The following is a 24,288-nucleotide window of genomic DNA, read 5'->3' on the forward strand; positions in this document are numbered from 1 at the left end:
GTGAGAATGGGAGAGAAGGGCAACAGGTCAGGCAAAACCCAAGAACTTGTAATTTCCTTCCACCAGACTATAAGAAACTTAACAGAAATGGCTCTCCAAATGCACTATACTGTGGGTACTCTGCTTCTAAAATTGAAAGCGTAAACTTAACCTAAAAACATCCAACCAAAAGAAGAAAGAGAGCAATGATCAACCATTTCTTACGATATGAAGACTAAAAACTGTGCACGGGTTTTGTTTTACCTTGGAAGACTGCTCTAACTTCATTCTATGCGCCTTCCTCCTTTCTTGCTCTTTCTCTTTAGCATGGACTAAGACGGCCTTCAAATCTAGATGCTATTGAAATTTTTGTAAAGTCTCTCAGTGGATTCAAGCTTCTAAAAAGATATTAAAACTTATCTACCCAATTAGACATTCACTTTCTGAAAAGTTAGAATCATAGAATCACAGATTGGAGAAGACCTCTAAGATGATCAGGTCCAGCCATCCGCCCAACACCACCATGCCTACTAAACCATATCCTGAATTGCCACATCTACATGTTTTTTAAACACCTCCAGGGATGGTGACTCAACCACCTCCCTGGGCAGCTTGTTCCAAAGCCTGACCACTCTTTATGGAAAGAAATTTTTCCTAATATCCAAACTAAACCTCCCCTGATGCAACTTGAGGCCATTGCCTCTAGTCCTATCGCTAGTTACTTGGGAGAAGAGACCAATACCCACCCCACTACAACCTCCTTTAAGGTAGTTGTAGAAAGCAGTAAGGCCCCCCCTCAGCCTCCTCTTCTTCAGACTAAACAACCCCAGATCCCTCAGCCGCTCCTCACAGGAGCTGTTCTGTAGACCCCTCACCAGCCTCACTACCCTTCTCTGGACACACTCCAGCAACTCAATGTCTTTCAAAACCGAACACAGTACTTGAGGTGCGGCCTCACCAGTGCCGAGCACAGAGGGACGATCACCTCCCTACTGCTGCTGGCCATGCTATTCCTGATACAAGCCAGGATACCCTTGGCCTTCTTGGCCACCTGGGTACACTGCTGGCTCATATTCAGCTGGCTGTCAACCAACACCCCAAGATCCTTTTCTGCTGGCCAGCTTTCCAGACGCTCCTCCCCAAGCCTGTAGCGTTGCATGGGGTTGTTGTGACCAAAGTGCAGGACCCGGCGTTTGGCCTTGTTGAACCTCATACAGTTGGCCTTGGCCCATTGATCCAGCCTGTCCAGATCCCTCTGTAGAGCCTTCCTACCCTCCAGCAGATTGATACTCCCGCCTGGCTTGGTGTCATCTGCAGACTTACTGAGGGAAGCACTCAATCCAGATCATTGATAAAGAAATTAAACAAGACTGGCCCAAAACTGAGCGTTAGGGAACACCACTCATGACTGGCTACCAGGTGGATTTAACTCCATTCACCACCACTCTCTGTGCTCGGCCATTCAGCCAGTTCTTTATCGAGTGAAGAGTACACCCATGCAAACCATGCGCAGCTAGTTTCTCCAGGAGGATGCTGTGAGGAACAGTGTCGAAGGCCTTACTGAAGTCCAGGTAGATGGCATCCACAGCCTTTCCCTCATCCACCAGGTGGGTCACCTGGTCATAGAGTGGTGAGATGAAAATGGTCCTTACTATTGGATATAACTAGTGTTCTAGTAACAGCGACTCACTTCTGCTGAAAATGATTTTTAGATATTGCAACTTAATGCTAATGTCTGTCTGGTCATCTCAATTAATTAATCCAAATTCTCACATATAACTTTGTTTTAAACAGCTTGATGTCAAGTAACATTCCAAAACATTTACTGCCAAAACACTTTAACCTATCCCAAAGATCAATGCTTATATAGGTTAAAGACTTGGAAGGGTATCTTTTTTTTTCTTTAAGAGAAATATGAATGTCTGAAATTAAGTGAACAAGGATTTTTTTTTTGCATACAAAATTAGATTAAAATAGCTATTTTTTTTAAAATTTAGATCAAGACTGAATAACTCCATCAGAATTTCGTGAAAAAGTCAACACGTGCTCACACACACCCAACACTCCTGCAGTCTATTTTCTTCCCTCTCTCACTGAATGAGAAAATTTAAGAGTTGAGGGATGATCCACAATCTGCATGAAATTCAGCACTAATCTGATACTGTAATTGCTGTCTTCTCCCTTTTATGCCTGTTTTCCCATTTGCTGTTTTCTTCCACTCCTGTTCTCAGTTTGTAATAAAGTTTATCCCGTATTTTAAAGGTAAAATGATCCATTTCACCTTTTCTAAAAAAACAGTGCACTAGTCATACTAGAAGTATCACAGGACTCTTCCCCTCCCAAAACTCAATGACTTTTTACCACAAAACGGTTAGAAAAGTCAAACCGGACAAAATTCCATACGTATCTGGTAGAACAAAAAGACAGGAAGTTGAACGCACACTAGTAGACCAAATGTTTTTAAGGTTGCTTTTAGATTTCCAAACATTTTCATATAAAATACGCAATAAAAATTGAAGTTTATCCCCATTACATGCACCCTCTCCTCCTCCCCACCATCATCTGCCTTATGTCAAAAGTAACTTTAAAATTACACTCCAACTTCTCCCCACGCTCCGCAATTGCACATTAAGACATGGACTAAAAGAACAACATAACGCTTCAAGTATGCTTCATGCCAATCGTCAATAAGAGTCATAACATTACTGAAAAAGTACACTTATTCTTGGGAAGCCTGAGGAGGACTTCCTGCAGAGTGTGGTCAAACAACATCTTAAATAGGAAAAAAGCCACCCAACCCAATCTGTATCCCGCCCTCTCAAAAAGAGTAAAGTGTAAAATGTTCTTTGGACTTAAAGAAACAGTATCAAGATTTACCATTTGAATAAGAAATAACCCCAATAGGAATTTAGTTTTACAGTGCTGCACAAACTGTGTGCATGAAACAGTAAGTCATACAGATACTGCTGTTCAGCTCTACACATACAGACTACATGTGGCATATAAGCATACACATGACATACTGGCCTGTCCAGAAACAAGATACATTTTTTTACGGCTGGTAAATCCGAATAAACCTTTGAATCCAGAAGTATTTTTTTTTTAATTCCTTCCTCTTTTCATTGGGGGATTTGAACTTCCAATAGAAGGGTGACGATTTCATCAAGAAACCATCAGCCATATGAGAGCACAGAGCTTTGATGTGAAACTGAGTATACAAACTCTCATTTGATCATGCATAAACAAGGATCCTGATTTTAAGGAATAATGGATGGTATGAAAGAATACTCATTTTCATAGACAAGAAATCCTTCTGGAAACACAAGCAGGTTATTGAACAGTTACCAAAATCTGGAAAGTGTAAAAAGCATATATGCATGTGTGTGTATATGTTTATACACACACACGTATACATGATGTATCATATATGTATTTATTACAACATATAACTGTATAACAACATGTTTTTTTCTTTTCAAATACAGGGTTTTAATTTAGCAGTTGTAAAAAACCCAACAAAACCAGAAACAAAACCCCAAAACAAACTAAGCAGACCATATACTATACGAACAAACAAAAATGATATGCAAATAGTTTTCTGGTGAAAGTGAGTCACACACTGGCAGTGGAAAAGTGTTGAAACTCATAGTAATAAATAGCTCCAAATTAAGAATTTTCTACAACATTTCCTTAGAAGACAGGACCAGTGTTTCTTCTTTTATGATGATCCTGCAGAACATCTTCAGTCTTACATATATTTGATTTTATAACATTAAAACGGACACAAGAATGCAGACTGCAAAAGATGCTGGATTGAGGACAGTATACATAACATTTTTTTGTTAGAAGTCCTACTGGTTTATTCACTAAGGCTAGACAGCAAGTCATACGATCCTATTTGGTGTGTTTTCTACCATGGTCAAGATCAGCAAATGGATAGGACCCAGGACCTGCGGTCCAACCTGCTGTGGTCCAACCCACTGTGGTAGATGAGAAACAAAATACAGGACCACTGTTTGGTCCCCAACTTTTTATCTTGTTTCCTGGAACTGCAGAAGTGGAAACAAGACTGTAGTGTTCTAAGTGACTATAGAAAGATAGCAAGAAGTGGCATTTTAACATGAATAAGTTTACCAGGCTTGTGATAGTACTGCACCAAAAGAGCACGCATGGGAGCCCACTACTTGCAACATCTGGTAGTATCATTCAATAACTCACTGACTTTAGAATACACGTATGCAATAATAAATAGATCAGTTATGTAGTAAGGCAGTGTGCTGAACATGCATTCATCTTGTGGACTGGAACACCACAGAGAGAGATACATGATAACATACACATTCATTAAGACCTAGTATTTTTGTTTGTTTCTGTGTGTTTGTTTTTCAAGGCTATCCAGGCAAACTCTTCCAGAGCATTTTCTTCTTGAGAAGAGTGGTCCTCTGAGTTTTGTCACTTTTCCTCTCCCTTATCAAGAGATGATGACTGGCTTTAAGGAAAAATAAAGCTTAAGAGGGTTGTTTTGTTTTATCCCCCCATTTTGGCTGCCTCATTCTGAATGTTTCATTTACAGAACAGTTTTTGATGCAGCCAGATGCTGAATCCTCAGGAGGTTCCAGATGTTTCCAGATAACTCTGTAGTTTACGAACTGTGGTTTTGTCCAGTGAGCAAAGATCAAAGTCAAAGGTTGTATTTGTGATATGAAAGTGTCCAGTTTCTTCTATAAGATTTACTATCTGAAAGGAAAGAAAAGATACAGTTGAAAATTTCAGCAGTTTTACATACCCACTGAATGTATTAACATGTCACTAGGTACCATATGAAAGGCATATAACAAGTCCAATTGCCCCAATACTTGCAGGTTAAACCATTACCCTTAATACTCACTCCCTTTCTGACACAAACTATGGTCCAGACTACAGTATTTCGGGTTTTTTTTTTTCAGATCACCAACCACCATAATGCGAGGCTACCCATCGGCTGTTCCAGCAAACATTACCATTGAGAATATATTCTTCAAATGCTGAAAGAAAATCCGTGTATTTTCTAAGTCAGTCTTTTAAAAAGACAAAAAAAACCACAATAGCAACAGCCCTCCCCCCCAAGCTCAAAAAACCAAAGAAACAACAATCCAGGCAGATCTCCTTCTGGAGTATTTACTGTGTGCATAGCTGCTACGCAGGTTACTTCAGAAAATATGGCATAAGCATTTCTGAAAGCAAGGGAAAGAAATAAATCCTCATAGAATCTAGTCCGTATCAAATAAAAATGTATTCAATTGCTCTCACATCAACTGTTAGTTCACATACTAGCAGTTATTTCTTGAGTAACAGACAAATCAATTTTTTTAAACCAAATCAACCACAAAAGACTCCTACCAATGGCATAAGATCACTTCTTGCTATTTAATCTACAATCACATCTTTCATTCAAACAGGAAACAGAAGAACTGTCAGGAGTTCTTGAGAAGAACAGGGACTAAAATATCTCTCCTATGAGGAAAGGCTGAGAAAGCTGGGACTCTTCAGCCTGGAGAAGAGAAGGCTTAGGGCAGATCTTATCAATGTGCACAAACACCCGAAGGGAGGGTGTAAAGAAGACAGAGCCAGGCTCTCTTCAGTGGTGCCCAGTGACAGGATCAGAGGCAAAACTAAAACACAGAAGTTTCTCTCTGAACATCAGGAAAGATATATTTCCTGTGAGGGTGACCAATCACTGGCACAGGTTGCCCAGGGAATTTGTGGGGTTTCCATTCTTGGAGATATTCTAAAGCCATCTGACATGGTCCCAGGCAAGTGGGTATACATGTCCCTGCTTCAGCAGTGGGGGATCGGACCAGATGACCTCCAGAAGTTGCTTCCAGCCTCAACCATTCTATGATTCTGTGACATCAACAGTACATACTTAACTTGTGCCTTCCTGCAGTTTTGACATTTTTAGTCTCTGCATTGTAGTCTACATTTTTAAGGAGTGGCCATACTCAACCCTGAATTGCTCCAACAAGTAACTCCAGATATGTTAAGTTCTAGGATGTGCAGCTACCTAAAAAACCCATTGCAGCATCTTGGAAAGCCAAAGCATTATTTGCCAGACAGGGCTAACACAGTGCCATCACACTATGGCTATCAGTCTGTTCTGTGCAGTTCCATTCCAAGAGAGACACCTCAGGCAAGCACACAGAAAGGCACTCCATGCTGAAGTGGGCCTCTGGGTAGTGTCATGGACTGACAGAACACTGCACTTCTGCTCATTCCAACCATCCCTTCTGTGGCACTCAGGTTAGGCTCAACGTCCTGTTTCACAGAATCACCCTTTAATTTGAAATCCATTTAGTTCTAGGGCTTCCACGTACAGCTCCACTGAAACGCTGCTGCTAGGTATTCCTTCCTTGTTTGAGCTTTATTACTTTGACTACAATTCCTTTTCCACAGCTGGAGGAGATACACTTGAACGCACACATGGCTTACAGAGCATACCTTAACATGGCAAATCTGGTAGGAATACACCTACTTGAAAAAGAACAACGAATTTAAATGAAATATTTTGTAATTTTCTGCTCCCCATTATATAAACAGGCGTTTTTTCTCCTCAGACCATAGAACAAAAGACCATGTTGATGATAAATGTAATCACTTCATGTGTATTTTCAGGTATGGAATGACACAGCCCAGGATGGATTAAATAGAATGGCACAAGAAAAAATACTAAGAGGGAAATGCCTGTTACAGTGAAAATCCCCCTTTCCAATCACCTCCCATTTTCCAGACTGGAAAAAAATAAAAGTAAAATCTGTTTAATTTGGTTTGCAGCTGTCCAAAATTCTGAAAGTACTTAGGAACAATTCTGCTCTTATTAACACTTCATTTAAATCTGTGCCTCTTGGCTTAAATTTTTTCCATATGGGAATTTTTAATCTAAAATTGCCAGCTTCGTTTGTCCACTTGTTGATTCATAGATTCTTGCAACACTTTTCCATCTCCTACTGTTCTGCAATTGACATGAGAGAAAAAAAAATCAAATGCAAAAAAACTGATTGTTACCAGAAGCAAACTTCGATATGTGTTACTTGACATTCTTACTTTTAGCACTCTTTTTATCCTTATCTAAGAGAGAAGCTAAGGAGTCAACCCAGCCTCCTTCTGTAAGTTAGGAATCTAATCTCAGGCTTGGTCTCTGACTAGCCACTCTGTGAGACATAAATGGCTGCACAAGAGGTTTACAGAAGCCAAGGCCAAGCAGATGTAACTAAACTGAACAATTCTAACGTTTCCTTCCATTACAGTGGAAGAATACCACCCCTCAAAACCACAACAGCAACATAACTGATTTTAGAAACAAAGATTACATGAAAGTGTTAACATACATATCTTCAAACATCACTTTATATTTTAAAAAATTGATAAGCACTTTTATTGATCAGGTTCTGCTTTGGGTTTTTAAGCTCTAGGATAAGGGAAATATAAAGGTTTTAAACACATCCCTCATCCAGCCCTTAAGAAATATAGCCACTATGTCAGGGCACCTGGTAAATGAGACTGAAATGAACCCCTAATTTCTAATGGCTGTACGAAAATGTACCAAGATAAACCCACACAGCTCAATAAAGAACACCTGCCTGTGTGCCAGTCAATGAGGAATTCATGACTTACAGTATTAGCACACACATCCTTATGCTATTCAGAAATACTTGAAAAAGAATAAAAGGCTGAGATCGGTTGCCAGGAAGTCTGACAGTTATAATATTAAACACATATCATTAAAATGTTTTTATCCCGAGAGCTCAGGCTTCAAAGAACAAAAATATCCCATTTGTTCCTGGTGTAGTAAGCTTCACTTCTGCTGTAATACGCATCTCTGTTTACATAATGTCTCTCCAGCTCAGTTTCATCATTATCCATCACAGCACAACTATTTATCTGCCTTTAAACAAGCAAATGAGTGTGTGTGTTTACGGAAGCCAAAGGGCAACTAATGACACAGTCATTTTTCAATATATGGAGGGTTGTAGGCCATGTGACAGTTGCCACACCTGCAAACTGTCCCTTGCAGAAAATTCTCAGAAGATAGTTGTTATCTGAATTTGGGCACCTTGTGGACACAAGCAATGTAATTTTCAGCAGTGCTGCATACTCTCAGTTTCTTCCTTACGCCTGTGCTGTCTAGTGCACTGGCTTTAAGGAGATTTTTCACCAGCTGAAGACAGGACTTCTGATGCCTTAAAATAAGAGGCAAAATCTTACCAGAAATCTTGTTCCACTCAGGAACACACAGCTCCACCACCATTCCACTTCAACACCTCCACTGCCTTTAAAACTCTTGCAGCTATTTAGTGCTTTCTGTTGCATATTTTTGCACTCGATCCCTCTTCCCATGTAGTAACCACCATCCCTTTCCAGTTTTACCCCTTTTTCTACTGATCTTTATACTTCCTACAGAGTCTATATGCTTGTATTTCTTGGTCTAGAAGTTTCACACTCATTCCTAAAAACTCTCAGCTCTGTACTCTTTTTACTTCCGTGCTCACAGGAAGTATTTTACATTAATTACTCAGCTGCAAAGCAGTAAGGACATTTACGATGGGGTGACAGTTTATTTGTAATGTAGAGAAGGACTGACTCTCTGCAAGTTATCCATTCAATATCGTGACCATACTTCTGTAAACTGATAAAATAATATGAACTAATGAATGACAGAATATTAAGGGATTAAAGGCTTTAAAACTAAATTCCATTATTTGTTTTATAACAGCATAGACCATTTGCTGGCGCAGCCTGGCTAACAGACAACTGGTAAATACTCAGCTCTTCCACGCAGTTACCAGCTATCAGTGCAGAACTGCACCACTGTCCTAGCCTGCAGAGTTGGGCCATAAATCCAGCATGAGTCTTCTGAAGTCATGGAACGAGTAAAATAGGAAAATGTGCAAAGCAAGAAGGCTCCAAATTTATAGAAAGATTATGCAATAGTAAGAACAAAGACTAGTATTCTTTGTTTTGGGTGGTATTGTTGGGTACTATTGGATTACAAATTGTGAAGATTAAACAATAAGCACTGTTAACAAAGCAGGTGTAATTGTAGCATAGACGGTTTTATCATGTTCAGTGCAATTCTGTGCCAGTTGTGGACATGTTGTAAAAAGCGAACTATCTACCACTTCTAAATGATTGCAATCACTCATCGAATTTCTCAACACTTAGATAAAATGTGTTAAACATATTTTGTAAGCCCCTACACTATTTTGTATATATTGCCCTGCAATATACTCCCCAAAGTAAGTTTTGCTCTGAATTCCACGTTTTCTGTTTGCCATAGAAAAACCCTTCTAATTGTTTCTGAGAAAACGCTGGTCATTCCCAGGAATAAGCAACAAGTTTTTTATTAAGTCATGGTGCACAGCTGTATCCATTCTCCCATCCTCTTTTCATAATTATTGATACAGTATGTTGAAAAACATAACCATGAATTGGTAAAAAAATTAGCTCAGATAGATTTTTTTTTAGTTTGTCTTTTAGCACGACAACACAGTTTAAAGTACGTGTAAAAATTCCCTAAGCTGCACTGAAAGTGGTAATGGGCTGTATATGGTTTATACAGGCTTGAAGGGTATTAAATCTGATTACAAAGTTTTAGATGAAGGCAAAAAAATAGATGTGACTTCAGAATTTCAATGAGAACACTGTGATATTGCATGAGAGTGCTCCTCACCTGCTGCAATACATGTCTCTCTCTCAGTGTCATCAGTCTTCTGTGTAACTCTACTAGTTCATCGAGATATGCCTAGAAACAAATCCCCCCCAATAAACAACTTGTTAATTAAGTCATAGCTATGTATTTCAATGGCTTCAGATGTCTTCAAATACAATACAAATGGAAATTTCATTTTATATATTCTTCGAGCTAAACTTTCTTATTTAGTAGTCTGGCTTTCTCTAGCATAATCCAACCCAAACATAAATTTTTGCGGGTTTTGTGGGTGGTCCTTTGCTGTAGAAGATAATGTCTATATTTCAGCTGCGCTAAAAAGTGTCAAACAGACTGGGGATGCCAAACCAGCATCTTTAAACAACATCTCCCACCTTTCCACATAAGACGTAAACCCAAAGGCTCACTATCAAATCCCTCTTTTCCTCTAAAGCTACACAATTAATTTTCTGTGTTAGTAAGGAGATAGAAGTGGAGAAAGATCAAGCAAGATTAAGTCAGTGGTAAATTCCACCGTCCTTCTTGGAATGTCAAACATGTTCCACCTCTCCACCCAATTATCAACTTTCTCCTTCAGCTTGAGCCATCAGAAACCCTTTTTTCATTTAAGAACAGAGATACGGCACCAGGTTAAGAAACCAAAAAGTGTATGGATCAGGCCACTGAAAATCTAGCAACAGATACTGAAACTTCAGTCTCCTTTATCACAAAGTTGACACTAATACCTGTAAAACATGAACCTTCAGAGGAACTTGTCCACATTGGGAAACTGTGCTTTGCTCACTCACACAAGGACTTAGAGCTCTTACCCATGGCCAGCTGACATGATTTTCAACAAAACTGTCTGTCTCAGTGTTAAATGGTAACTGTTGCTTCCTATCATTCTGGTTAATGTGCTGAATTACACTGCCACTTCCTAATGCACAGGCTTCAGAGAGGATTCTAGAAAATATACAGTTTTTGTTGTTGTTAATTGATTTATTGGCTAGGAATACAGCTGTGAATTCTCATCTTCAAAAATTATCACTTCATCTGTGAAGCACAATGCAAACTCATGGTGGAGAGTAGATAAATAATAGATGGCAGATTCCCAATTAGTGACATTCACCAAATAACCACTTGTACTGAAGAGAAGGGAAACACTTTCAAAATAGCACAGAAGGAAGAATTATAGAAAAGAGGAGACAAAGATCAGCATCTAAAGGAAACCCAAAGCAAAGATGTACTAATTACTAAGATTTTCATTCTGTAACACAGGTTAGTGTTTAGTAAATACATTAATATCACATTCTGGACTAATTTACTCTTACCTCATTCTCACTTACCTTATCACAATCCCCATTTTTTATTTGTTTATCAGATTTGTTTTGCTTTATTGGACTTTTCACTTCGAAAATCTGGAAAAGAAAGAAAATCCATTAAAAATTAAATGCATCATTGGATACAATTACATATGAAAATTCTGCTATCAGTTAATAACACAAAGAATATAACAACTAGACAAAATGTAATAAAAACTCAAAACTGAGCTTTTAATTCTTTAATACATACAACCAACTCATATTTTTCCAGAAAAAAGCAGCTTACAGCAGAAAAATCTGAGTTGCTGTAATGAGGTGATATTGATATTATTAATCCTTAAAAGAACTAATTTCATGTCATTTAAAGCCTCCTAAACATTTTTTTTTGTATCTTTTGCATGCTAGTAGGATAAGAGGTCTGGTTTTGCAGATACAAAATGATGTTGAGGTAGTCTCCAGTGCCTTTTAAATGTGACATAATGAGTATATTTTTCCTTTTCTCTTCCCCCCACCCCCCAGTGCTGTGTCTTTCCTTCTACAATAGAGATTTTAAAATATAAACCGACCGCATGAGTTGTAACTGAAAAAAGTGTTTGATGGTAATTTTTCTTGCACTTATATGGTACCCTTCCTTCAATGCCATACAAAGATATTTACTACCATACATACAAACCAAGAATGCCTCATCCAGTACTGAACCACCATCAAGAAGAACATGTCAACACCATGCTTAATATGAAAATTATAGGACTAAAGTGAAGAATATTTTGGAGAAACAGAACTGGTCATTCGTAACCTGGAATATGATCCATTCTGAGAAATATCAAAGGAAAATAAATGATCACAGATGATGGGAGATTTTGTTTCACATTTCATTGTAAGTAAGACTAACATCATTAGCATGATTATCTCCAAAACCACATTGGACAGTCACAACACAGGACAAAACTCAGCAAATAAAACAAGGAAATAAGGCCTGTAAAAACAAGTCTTCAAGACTAGCAAGAAGCCTCGCCCACAGCTTTCTGTGAGTTCACTCTCATTTCTACTTTCCTTGGTATAAATGACAAGGACTGCACATATGTTCCCCAGGCTGACCAGCACTGTAAGAATACAGCAGGCAGGCAGCTACCTCCCTGTATAGGAAAAATCACTGCAGATCTCAGTTAATCTTACATAAGCATTTACTTAGCGAAGAGTGATGCATGGCCAGAGAGCAAAAAAATGCCAATTCTTCAATTCAACACCCGCTGGGGTTACTGCTTTGTAGGCCAGTGGAAGAAAAAGTCTTGTTTTGAAAAAAACCAGACCTCTGGGCATGGACCCAGTATCTTTTAGATAGTTTTCTTGTTTTTAAAGGAAGAAAAATCTTGGTTTCAAACAGAACCGTAGCAACGATACAGTATATTTTTAAAAGTTGCTTCCTTACAGTGTTTTTAACGTGCAATTCAAATCTAACAGCTTAAGCACTCATTTAGATGAGACACAGCACCAGTCACATCTGAAGAAGCTTACAGAAATATCAACTCTGTCTTAGCTCTTTAGTTGTATGAATGGACTTAGTCAACACAAGCCTGATTTCATCAGTCAAACGCATCATCATGGCAAGCAGCACTATGCTACCAAGCAGAGATTTCAAGTGTGGCTACAGTCCATACAATTTGAATTCTCATAATGCTTCCCTAAAATCCTGATTTTCAGCTCTATTATAAAAATGGAAGAAGGTATGTGACACTCAATTTCAGCTGGCACACTGCTATTGTTTGGAGTGTCTAAGTGTGCAGCTAGACCTTCTGTTATATCACCAAAGAGGAAAGTAACAAGAAAGATGTGACTGAATGGGCTGGTGATACTGAGATTTACACTTACCTAACAATTACATTGCCTCTGTAGAAGTTAGCCTTCATTAAACAACAAGGCATAGACAAGTATTTTATTTTTCTTGTGCTTATGTCTCTAGTAAATGCAATATTCTTCATCATTATAGTTTAGTTTTTTCCGAAAAGACTGTCTCTTAAAAAGTTGTAACTTTTGTACAGATCAACTTGGAAAAGCCTACACAGTTTCTGGTGTAAAATAAGAATGCTTTCTGGACATGGAACCTCCGTCCTCTCTCTGTTGACAAACTACATCCTAGGTTTTTCTCTCCACAGTGTATTTGAACTTAACTGACACGAAAAACAATGTTTTTGTTTTGCACTATGAGTAACTTTGTATTGGAAACCTTATTAGGAAAACAATGACAAGTATATAATTTCTGCCAGATAACTGAAGCAGTTAACCTTAGAGATATAGTAAAGATTCATCAATGAAACTCGCCATCTAAATCATAAACTTTTGTTAATATATGTAGACACTATTCTAAACATATCAATACTGTAAGCAGCAACTTATTGCCAGTCAGTAAATTTCATGACTCCCTTATTTTATAAATTATGACTTTTTTTAAATAGTATTAACTTTTATGTTTAATTTTTATATTTAGAGATCCTTACTTTATTGGTGACTGGGAGTGTGGTAACTCCCTAACTCTAATTCTTATTTGTCCCTGATGTATTTTGTAGCTCTAGGTTATTTTATTTCTTTTCTCTGAAAAACAGAACAACCCTACTTTCCTATCTTAAAAATAACAATAATCTTTGCTCTTACATACATGGAACAAGTACTCTGACAGTGAAGTAAAAACTATTGTCTCCTAGTGAAGTAAAAAATATTGTATCTTCTAGATAAACACTGGTGGAGGAGAGTGGAAGAGATTAATGAGTAAAATTCTGAGATGTGAACTGCGTCTACTGCTGATAAACACCCAAACCTGTATCAATTTTACGACTGATGCCGTAAAGCCAGTTTGCATCATTTACCTTACAAAGCTAATTCATACAGAAAGGACAAATTTCTTAAACTACTGATGGAAACATTACTTTAGCCTACAGTATTTGCTAAACCAAATACCACTTATTCTGAAAAAAAAAAACCAAAACCAAAAAACCCTTCTGTCAGTTTACAGACTAAGTAACTGCACTGAAGTAACCAGAACATCATTATCAGCCCCCTCAAGGACTGCGTTTATGAATCCTGATTTACCTGGTTGTTGTTTGTTTTCAGTAAAGGTGGTGCTGGTTCATGATGTAGTGGCAAGGAAGCTGAACTGCTGTCACTGTCACTGCCATCACTCAGGCTAACTCTATGGAAAAACAGAGCCAAGACATTACACCTCCAGACAAAGGGCTGTTAACAGGGGTGAATCGAGTTGCACTCTGAAGTAGGACACTAAGAATGGCCCCTCGCCAAGCAAGCCATCATTAATCAAGGTCACGTGGAGGAGAGATATCAGAGCTGGGCCGCGCTCTGGAAAAAGCTCTGTGCAGCACAGAGAATGAGGCTGTCTCCCTGCACTTCGCTGAGATGACATGTTCGGTCAACAGCAGCTGACTTTACGGAAACGGTTAAATACTTAGAACTTAAAACTGCTGTTCCCAGCGTTCCTGGAGCAAGTCTGTCTCTCAGTTCACAGCCGCATGAAAGGAGGAAAATGTTTTAGAGAGAGACTTCCCTGCTCTTCCAAAAGCTTTCTAAAGAGCTGTACTTCCCACTTGGACAAGTGTTTCACTGGAAAGTTCCTTGTTTCTCATCATAAATAGCACTCTTTTTCCTTGCTAAAATTTTAAAACTTAGTGTCTCAGGAAAGGCCACATGAAAAAGCTCAGCTCCTAGTCAGTCTCACCCTTCATTTACTTAGGAACAACAGGGAATATTTATTTGTTGGAAGAAAAAAAAAATAGTTATTTGGGATAAAAAGAAGGCAGAGAAACATCAGCCATAAGGTTTTGTTAAAAAAATTAAACAAAAATCTCCACACTTAGAGACAAGTTGAGCTTAAGACAACCCTTTATACAATCACTGACATGAACAACTTCTCAAACTGCTAGTCATCTTGGTCTTTTTCTCCTTGATTCCAGCTGCTAAAGTGCACCAGGGAAGCAGCTGATGTTCATTAAAGTTTTCCTATTACCTTTCCAGTTAAGCAATAGCTGACACTGGCACTCAGGTGCTGTGCACTCACAGCAGACCCATGGGGATCGGACAAAGAATCCACTACAAAAAGGCTCGAGAGAGACTGTTCCAGGTTTTCCATAACCTCCATCAACATTCAGATGGAGCTTCAAGCTGCCTGAAGAATAGATGATTTCTGGAACGCACTCTTAAGGTTGCAACTAGAATGCAGAATCTTTTTTTAAAACAAGTAATTTCTGTGATAGATGCTTGCTTTAATTTCTGTCTGCACTTGTACACATTAGCTACTGCATGCAGCACAGAAACTACTTGAAATTCAAATTTCATCTACTCTGATCCAATTTAACAGCCTAATCTAAAACTGGTAAGCAGAGATCTTGAAAGTGAGACACTATGTACAGAACAGCTCATACAGCAATTGAAGGACTTAATTTTATCTCATTTATGCCAGAGAGTAATTATGACTACTCCCCTGAAGTCACAATGGCATGAAATCAAGCAAAGTCAAAGGAATGAGGATGATCATAACCACATGGATTAGTACAGAAATAGTTTGCACTGGGAATGGCTAATTCTGTTAGTTTTTAGAAGAGGCTGCTCTTACATTCATACACTTTTAAAAGAGAGTGTGAATTCTCTGCCAGTTTGAGAACATCAGACCTCACCTCATTACTAACAAGCACAACGTCTTGGCCACCGTGCTTCTTGCAATCACAAGATACTCACCTGCGACTCCTGCTTCCTCCTCGTGCATTTACAGGTTGTTCCAACTCAGAATCACTGTCATTCTCATCTGCTTCATCTGATTCATCTTCATTATCATCTGAATGCAGATCTTTCATTATAGACCTCAACGGACCTGAAACAGAAACAATAAAATATACAAATGAAGTTCACTTTGCAGTGTTCCACGCAATTCACCCAGCTTTGCAGACGACAGAAAACTACCCTCTCTGTACAGTGTTGGGAGAGGAGAGTCTTATACACTAAACAAATGAAGAAACCCACTGGGGGCTTATGCTGCAGGGACTTATCCATGAATCATTTACTCACACAAGCAACTTGGTCAGCTTCAGTAGACTCACTCATGACAGTGCAGTGATTCATATGCTCAAGTGTTTGCATGACTGGCCTCCTAGACCATAGCTAAAGTAAGTAAAATACTGTCATGCCAGGAGAAACTGACTATTACTGTATTATTATTAGAACAAGAGTCCTTTGCCTTGCTGGCTTTTAGCATTTTTTGCTTTCTCAAAGGGTATTATTTGTGAGTAAATATCTACAGGGAGGTACTGATCAGTAATAGTACATTTGTTAGGTTAATCCATGTATTGAGAAGCAGAGTCTAACAAATCATTCTGACTCGTACTGGTCAAGGCAGTCTTTGTCTTCTTGGTTTTTATATATCTAGTTTCAGCTGTCCCCTTTACTTCGGGGTCAATTTCAGGTCAAGTAAGCACTTTGCCAATGTTCACATATAAAAAGTTCATCAATCCCACGTAACACCATGCTATGTCCTTTCCTCAATTAACAGAAAGTACAAAGCTTGACTTACTCATAAAACTATATTAAATTCAGTTTTGGATTTTGGTTTCATTTTACTGAATTTATTTTGCTGTAAAAAGCAGTTACAGAAAGAGGAATACATTTAACATATCTGGGAAATGTAAAACAACTGCTGCTTGAAACAAGCATGTGCAAAAGCAGCTCAATGGTTTAAAATCACCAGATCATTGGTTTCTTTTCTCTGCTTTCACGCCTGGGAAGAAGCCTAATGGTGCTGATGGGCAAACTGCTGGTGGACCAGACACTTGTACAGGCAACAAGGAAAGAGAAGCTATACCGAAGTGCCTGTCCATACAACCAACGCTGCTCTGCACTCGATTTTCTGTTCCTGTTTGGGTCTCAGGCAAACAATGCTCAGGTATTTGCAAAAGGCAACTTAGAGTCTCACTAAATATCTAATCATCGACTCTTGAAAGTGGGAAAGGATTCCTTCCTTGGCTTTTAATAGAAGCAGTAAGGGCAGCACAAGGGTATTTCCACAGGCTAGTCTTAGCCTAGAAAGGCTCGTTTCCTTACACCTTAGTGGGCAAAGACACTAATAACCACCATCAAAGTCCTACTGCAGATGGTTGTCTTTGTCTGCACTGAGAGCAGATGAGTCTCACACTACTCCATAGGCCAAAGTCAGCTTCTGAGAATGTATTCATCTCCTCTCCATAGCGTACAAAAGGAAGAAAATGACAGGAAAGACTTTACAGTAAAGGACAATGAAAGGAAAGCATCATCATACCCTTGATGAAAGAGCAGAAAGGAGTGGGAGGAAAGGTAAAATAATCAACCAAAACCTAATTTCATAATGAAATTTGGTATAACACAATAGCTGATCTTGCATAAAACATCAGCACGTAACTCCAGAACATGGAAACTGGTAGCTACACTTGCAAGTCACTCAAAATCTCAGTCCCTGGTTTTATTTTTAAATTGAAGCAGAAAGAAAACCAGAACACATTCCTCATGATCCCTCCAAAGCCTGCTCTCCCAAGCTTAAGATAACTCATTCTTGACTATGTCCCTTTTCCAAGTATAGCAGAGGGCCATTTTATCCCCTGGTACTCCATTTCTGTGTTCTGGGACAATCAGATAATCCTGTTCCAAGTTGCCAATAGGCTTATTCCTCCTTCTTGGAAAAAAAGGAACTTGGACTCCTGAAACACATCCATCACTGACAGCCTCACAGGCATTGAACAACCTGTCATTCAAACAAGATTCCGTTTAATGTAGGACCATGTCCGGGGCTCTGAATAGGTCTTTTGTACTCAGCCAGCTAACTTTCTCAGTGGACTTCACTAACAATCAGCAAAACATTAATTTTTAGGTCTTATGATTCTAGTACTGATAATGATGTCACTGTTAATCTTCTGCTCCTTGGTACCATTTAATTTAAAATTCCATGACAACCTTTTTATGGGTTTGAGAAGTTATCTCCTAAAGGGTCAGAATAGTTAAGAAGAAACTGAAAACTAGGAGCTGCCCGAGAGCAAGTGTTCTTCATAAGGACACAGAGAAATATCAGAGTAAGCCCCAACGGCAGAAGAACTTGAAGAACCTTAGGTTAGCCCATCGCTTATGCAAAAAGAGGTGAAAAAATGTCATGCTATGGCTTTCTGACACTTGAGTGAGCACTGGAGTTTGAACGCAACAGAAAGAGGGCAATGGGCCTGGAGAGAATCTTCTAGTTAGGGAAAAAAGCATGGGTTCTCACCAGAGCACAACATACAGTGTAAAAATCATAGAATCATAGAATGGTTTGGGTTAGAAGGGACCTTAAAGATCATCTGGTTCCAAACCCCCTGCCATGGGCAGGGACATCTCCCACTAGACCAGGTTGCTCAGAGCTCCATCCAGTCTGGCCTTAAACACTGCCAGGGAGGGGGCAGCCACAGCTTCTCTGGGCAACCTGTGCCAGTGCCTCACTGCCCTCATGGTGAAAAATTTATTCCTAATATCTAATCTAAACCTGCCCTCTTTTAGTTTAGAGCCATTCCCCCTTGTCCTATCACTACACACCCTTGTGAAAAGCCCCTCTCCATCCTTCCTGCAGGCCCTCTTCAGGTACCGGCAGGCTGCTCTAAGGTCACCCCAGAGCCTTCTCTGCTCCAGGCTAAACAGCCCCAACTCCCTCAGCCTGTCCTCATAGGAGAGGTACTCCAGCCCTCTGATCATCTTCGTGGCCCTCCTCTGGACCCGCTCCAACACATCCATGTCCTTCTTACACTGGGGGCTCCAGAGCTGGATGCAGTACTCCAGGGGAGGTCTCTAACATATAGTTATATAACATATAGTGCGCACTAACATATTTTCATAACCTTAAATAAGGTCTACCATTGAGGAACAAAAACAGATAAAACCAATTCAACTTTAATTAGTCAAAAGCTGCTTTGTTAATGCTCCTGATACAAAGAACAAAACGAAGGCTAATTAAGAATGTATCAGTTCTACAATCTTCTAAACCTTGTTGTACCTTGTTGTCTGCTGTTTGGAGATGGTGTAAAACTGGAACTGGAGCTGGAACTGGCAGGACTGGGCTGTTCTGACTTAAAAGGACAAAAAAAAGAAAATAAGTAACATTGTAAAGAAACATTTTTGGTAAAACTTCTACTGTTAGTTACCGCATAAGCCATGTTGTCAAGAAAAAAGAACTACAGAACAGAATAATAATCAAAGATCTTTATTTCAGGCATCAGCAAGGTAAACATTGTGGAAATTGCTATACACTCAACATACATACTCACTACTACATCTTGTCTAGTTCTTTACTAAAGCCAATATCCTAACAAAAAGTTCCTAATGGCTTGTTTAAAAGACCATACAAGGTGAGAGCCTAAACGAGTTTATAATAGACATAAGGCTCCTGTGTCCTTGTCATACTGTAGTTGCAACATTTTCCAAACTAGTTCTGATGTAGCAGAATCGAAAAACAGAAGACCTGACCAGACCACATTAAATGCCATAAAACCTCAGACAGTTTTCCTCTGTCTTCCTTATAACTAAGTCTTAAGATGGGGATTCAAAATGAATTTTTGCTGTTATTGTATTTCTCCTCACCCCAACACTTTCAGTATGTATTGAGACTCGACAGATTTTAATAGTGATTGAACCTGAAAGATTGCCTTGTTACACAGAAAAATGATTAGAAACCCAGAGGTTATAAAGAGAATTAGATTTTTAACCCAGAGTTGTCAAAATCACTTTATATTTTTTAAAAGACACTTCTATATATTTTTTCCACTACTGTTCAAAATCTGTACATTTCTCATTAAAAGTCTATAAAACTACTGAGGAAGGCCTATTACTTAAACTAAAAATTCCATATAATTTTTCTCATAGTGGTTATGGCTTACAAGGGTCGTACTGACAGAAGTCTTGCTTCCTGCTGCATGTTGCATAGAATCACAGAATGTTCAGGGTTGGAAGGGACCTCTGGGGAATCATCTGGTCCACCGCCCTGCCAAAGCAGGGTCACCTACAGCAGGCTGCACAGGACTGCGTCCAGGCGGGTCTTGAATATCTCCAGAGAAGGAGACTCCACCACCTCCCTGGGCAGCCTGTTCCAGTGCTCCGTCACCCTCACAGTGAAGCAGTTCTTCCTTACATTCACATGGAACTTACTATGGTTCAGTGTGTGCCCGTTGCCCCTTGGCACCACTGAAGAGTCTGGCAGTAATATTCAGTCACTGTAAAACTCAGTTTTCACACATACAGGCTACCTAATCCTAACAGTTGTTTTTTCTCCATAAATCAATCTATTGTTGCCTTTCATAATGAGCAGGCACATTTACAGCCTTTTAACGCCTCTTCACACAATGAGATGCGCCTATCTGGGCAGCAGAACGCTTGAGAAAAACACCATTAACATCTGCTCTCCTCACATCAATACCAGCACCAGTTCTCACTGACACACAGTCAAAATACAAACTCTGGACCTGGCTGTATGGGTATATACAGCTTTTATACAGGTGAATCAAATCCGTGCAAGAAACCCCAACCCAACCAACAACACAACCTACTTCTGAGTAACAAGAGAGATTCTTACACAGTACATGGCATCAGACCTTTCTGGAAGACACTGCAGCATCACTTGACGCTGCTCCAAAAATCAACTAATTCTAAAAAAACTTTTTTTTCCGCCTCCACTGCCTGAATTCTGGCAAAACCATACAAGATTTTTAGCTGCAAAATAATTAAGGTAAGATGAAACAGACTGCACTGATGAAGAACTAGAGTCAATGAAAACGTCAAAGGCATCACCATTCTGGAAAAGAATTGCAGTTTTCCAGATTCAGGTTACTCTTACTGGTTTACCTGTCAGTTTCTGGTTTTTGCAGTAAAATTACTAGCTGACAACTGGTTTCTGCAGATTTACATTTACTGTATTTTTCCTTTATTTATTTCAACATGAACTTTAACTTCTGTAAAATCCATTTCTTTAAAAAAGCAACAAACACTAAAAGACTACCATTAAAAAATCACACAGGTGCAGAGATATTTGTCACTATTAAAACTTCACTACTTTCTTTTTGAACTGGAAACAAAAAAGGCAAAAGGCCTGGTCTCATTCACATAATAAGGCATGCAAACGCCAGTGAAATTTCTCTGTGTCAAAATTTTCTCCAGCATTAACTAACTGAGACAGGATCACAAGAAGAAATGAATACACACAAAATCGTTATAACACCTTCCTGATACAAATTTCGCTCTGATTCAGCAAGGTCACATCGACAAGCCAAAACACAGAAAATCCCAGAGAAACTCAAATGTTCATCCATATTTTAAAAAGAGTTCTTAATACCTTTTGAAACAATTTACATTCTTTTCTTAAACAGTCATCTCTGAAAATTAATTCCAAGAAATACAGATTAGCATAAATATTAAAATTGTTAAGTATCCAAAATTAAACTTAGCTTTTTTGACTTTGAGAAATCTGGGGTGAGAGTGCACGGAGAGGAAACAGCTGCTTTTAACGTAAGAATGAACGTTATTAACAGAAAAGACTTGCCTTTTTAGAAGGAACTAAAAATATGCCTTTCACATATGAATATGGATTAGTGCCGACAGTATCAATGCTTCTAGTTACCAGAGACTTTTGTCACTTAAGCAATGCTTTTTGACAGTTTTACAGGCTGTTATCCCAAGGACTTAGGTATTTATGGCTTTACTCACTTGAGCTTTCTGTTCTTATCCACTGTTACTAATCACCAAACAGTTTTCTTTTTTTTATGGGTCTGAAATTAGCTAAAGGGTGCCCTTCAACAATAAAAAGCTTAAGACAGTACCAGCAAAGAGCTTCTCTTATTTATCCTTTTCCTGCTGTACTAGTTTTCTCTTCCTGCATACAAGCTAATGAGAGTTTGGGCCCAAACTCTTCATTAGTGCAATGACCCGATATGATTTATCGCATTCTTAGACAGCCTATTTCATTTTAGTGCTCTCACACTGATGCACGGGAGACACTGGCTTCTTTATTAGGCCTGGTTGAGGGATTTGGTGCTTTGAAACTGTTCGACAAGAAAAGGGCTCAAGTTTTCCCTGAAAAGGTACCTTTTTCAGCAGCTCTAAATCATTTGGCCTCTGTAATTTCCAAACTCTTGTCTGTTTTTACAAGTAGTACAACAACTTCCTATTGAGCTGCAAAAAATTTTCAGGCAAACTCACCTGTTTATGGCACAGAATATAACAGAGCTGTTTCTGTAATATTTCATGGTTGTCTGGATTTATATAACTATTTCTAAAAATAAACCCCATCACCTCGATCTCCTTACATTAAAAAATAGAAAACGTCTGTATGTGGGTGACAATGGCTTTTCTGGCTTTCCCCTAAACCATTGTTAAAGGAAGCTTACATATTGTTTCCTGAAATAAAATTTAAGCAGTGTAGTAATATCCTTTTTCATATCAGCCAGTCTACATATTTCTTATTTTTACGCACAACAGTCTAAAGATTTGTTTCCCAGTGCCACACATACTGAAAAGTCTACTCACTTGAAACTGCTTACAGGCAAGTATTACTTCCATTTTGTCCAAAGTTGGCTTCTCAAGGAGGAAGAACATGTTCGCCCAGGACAAGCCTTCCTCTCTAACCGGACACCTGCACTTACACCTTCTACTGCCCCTGTCACTGACCACTGCCTCAGCTTTTAGTAATCCACCCCATCAGTAGCTCAAAGGACAGAAAAACCCCACCTCATCCATCAAGTGTCCACATCTGCCACCACCTAGGGGAGACACCGCCTGGGTGTCCGTGGTACCAAAGGCCTGAACTGAGCTGCCTGCATCTGCCCAAACTCTGTATTGCCACATCTCCTGTCAAGCTGCTACATCAGCAATTAACCTCCAAGGCAGGGTAAAACTGTTCATTTTTAATCATTCACAAAAGTTAGCTTACAGACTGCAAGCTCACAGGGAATATGGAAGAACAGGGCTATGGAGGGGGAAGTGGAATTCATTATTTTCTTATAGAAATGGAAATATTTATTCATAACTTTGACATTTAAGGAACTGAAATATTTACATAAGTAATTAAAGATTAAGACGATGTAAAATTTGAACAGGAAATGCCAGATTATTGATTTTTGAGAGGAGACAGAGACAGTCAATTGGCAGAGAATGTGACTAAGATATCAATACAATTAACTGCCTTAATTATTTACAGTAATTTCAAACAATCAAAACCGTATCACTGATGGAGGTGAGGTTATTTGTTAATTAAGTTGACCCTGTACCTGCTACTTAAGCAAGTCCATGGACCCTGATGGGATGCACTCATAAGTGCTGAGGGAGCTTGGCAGATGTCATTGCAAGACCACTCTCGATAATCTCTGACTGATCATGGTGACTGGGAAAAGTGCCCAAATGTCACTCCAGTCTTCAAGAAGTGCAAGGAGGAGGAACCCAGGGTACTGCAGGATGGTCAGCCACACCTCGAACCCTGGGAAGGTGATAGAGCAGCTAATCCTGGAGGCCATCAACAAGCAAGTGGAAGAAAAGAAGGTTATCAGGAGTAGTCAGCATGGATTCACCAAGGGGAAATCATGCCTGACCAATCTGATGATAGCTTTCTACGATGGCATGACTGGCTGGGTACATGAGGGGAGAGCCGTGGATGTTGTCTACCTAGACTTCAGCAAGGCTTTCGACACAGTCTCCCATAATATCCTCCTAGGGAAGCTCAGGAAGTATGGGCTGGATGAGTGGTCGGTAAGGTGGATTGAGAACTGGCTGAATGGCAGAACTCAGAGGGTTGTCATCAGCAGCGCTGAGTCTAGTTGGAGGCCGGTAACTAGTGGTGTCCCCCAGGGGTCAGTACTGGGCCCAGTCTTGTTCAACTTCTTCATCAATGACCTGGATGAAGAGTTAGAATGTACCCTCAGCAAGTTTGCTGATGACACCAAACTGGGAGGGTGTGGTGGATACACCAGCAGGCTGTGCTGCCATTCAGCATGACCTGGACAGGCTGGAGAGTTGGGCAGAGAGGAACCTGATGAGGTTCAACAAAGGCAAATGCAGGATCCTGCACCTGGGGAGGAACAACCCCATACATCAGTACAGGCTTGGGGTGGACATGCTGGAGAGCAGCTCTGTGGAGAGGGACCTGGGTGTCCTAGTGGACGACAGGTTAATCATGAGCCAGCAGTGTGCCAATGGCATTCTGGAATGCATCAAGAGGAGTGTGGCCAGCAGGTCGAGGGAGGTTCTCCTTCCCCTCTACACTGCCCTGGTGAGGCCTCA

The 24,288-nt window shown here is 39.5% G+C and overlaps 1 protein-coding gene across 2 annotated transcripts in view; it reads right to left on the reverse strand.

Annotated features, from left to right (window-relative positions):
• Positions 1–1,906: 1,906 nt before the first annotated feature.
• MLLT3 (MLLT3 super elongation complex subunit) overlaps positions 1,907–24,288 on the reverse strand; it is a 129,428-nt gene continuing 107,046 nt past the window's right edge. For both annotated transcript variants that reach the window (XM_075411583.1, XM_075411582.1), the window contains exons 7-12: positions 19,025–19,097; positions 15,724–15,856; positions 14,068–14,167; positions 11,008–11,079; positions 9,686–9,757; positions 1,907–4,716 (exon numbers count right to left, since the gene is read on the reverse strand). In XM_075411583.1, the coding sequence (XP_075267698.1) occupies positions 4,585–4,716; positions 9,686–9,757; positions 11,008–11,079; positions 14,068–14,167; positions 15,724–15,856; positions 19,025–19,097 (582 nt within the window). In that variant the 3' untranslated portion in view covers positions 1,907–4,584. The remainder of the gene's footprint in view (positions 4,717–9,685; positions 9,758–11,007; positions 11,080–14,067; positions 14,168–15,723; positions 15,857–19,024; positions 19,098–24,288) is intronic.

The sequence above is a fragment of the Opisthocomus hoazin genome, chromosome Z (assembly GCF_030867145.1).
Source record: "Opisthocomus hoazin isolate bOpiHoa1 chromosome Z, bOpiHoa1.hap1, whole genome shotgun sequence".
Classification (NCBI taxonomy): Eukaryota; Metazoa; Chordata; class Aves; order Opisthocomiformes; family Opisthocomidae; genus Opisthocomus; species Opisthocomus hoazin.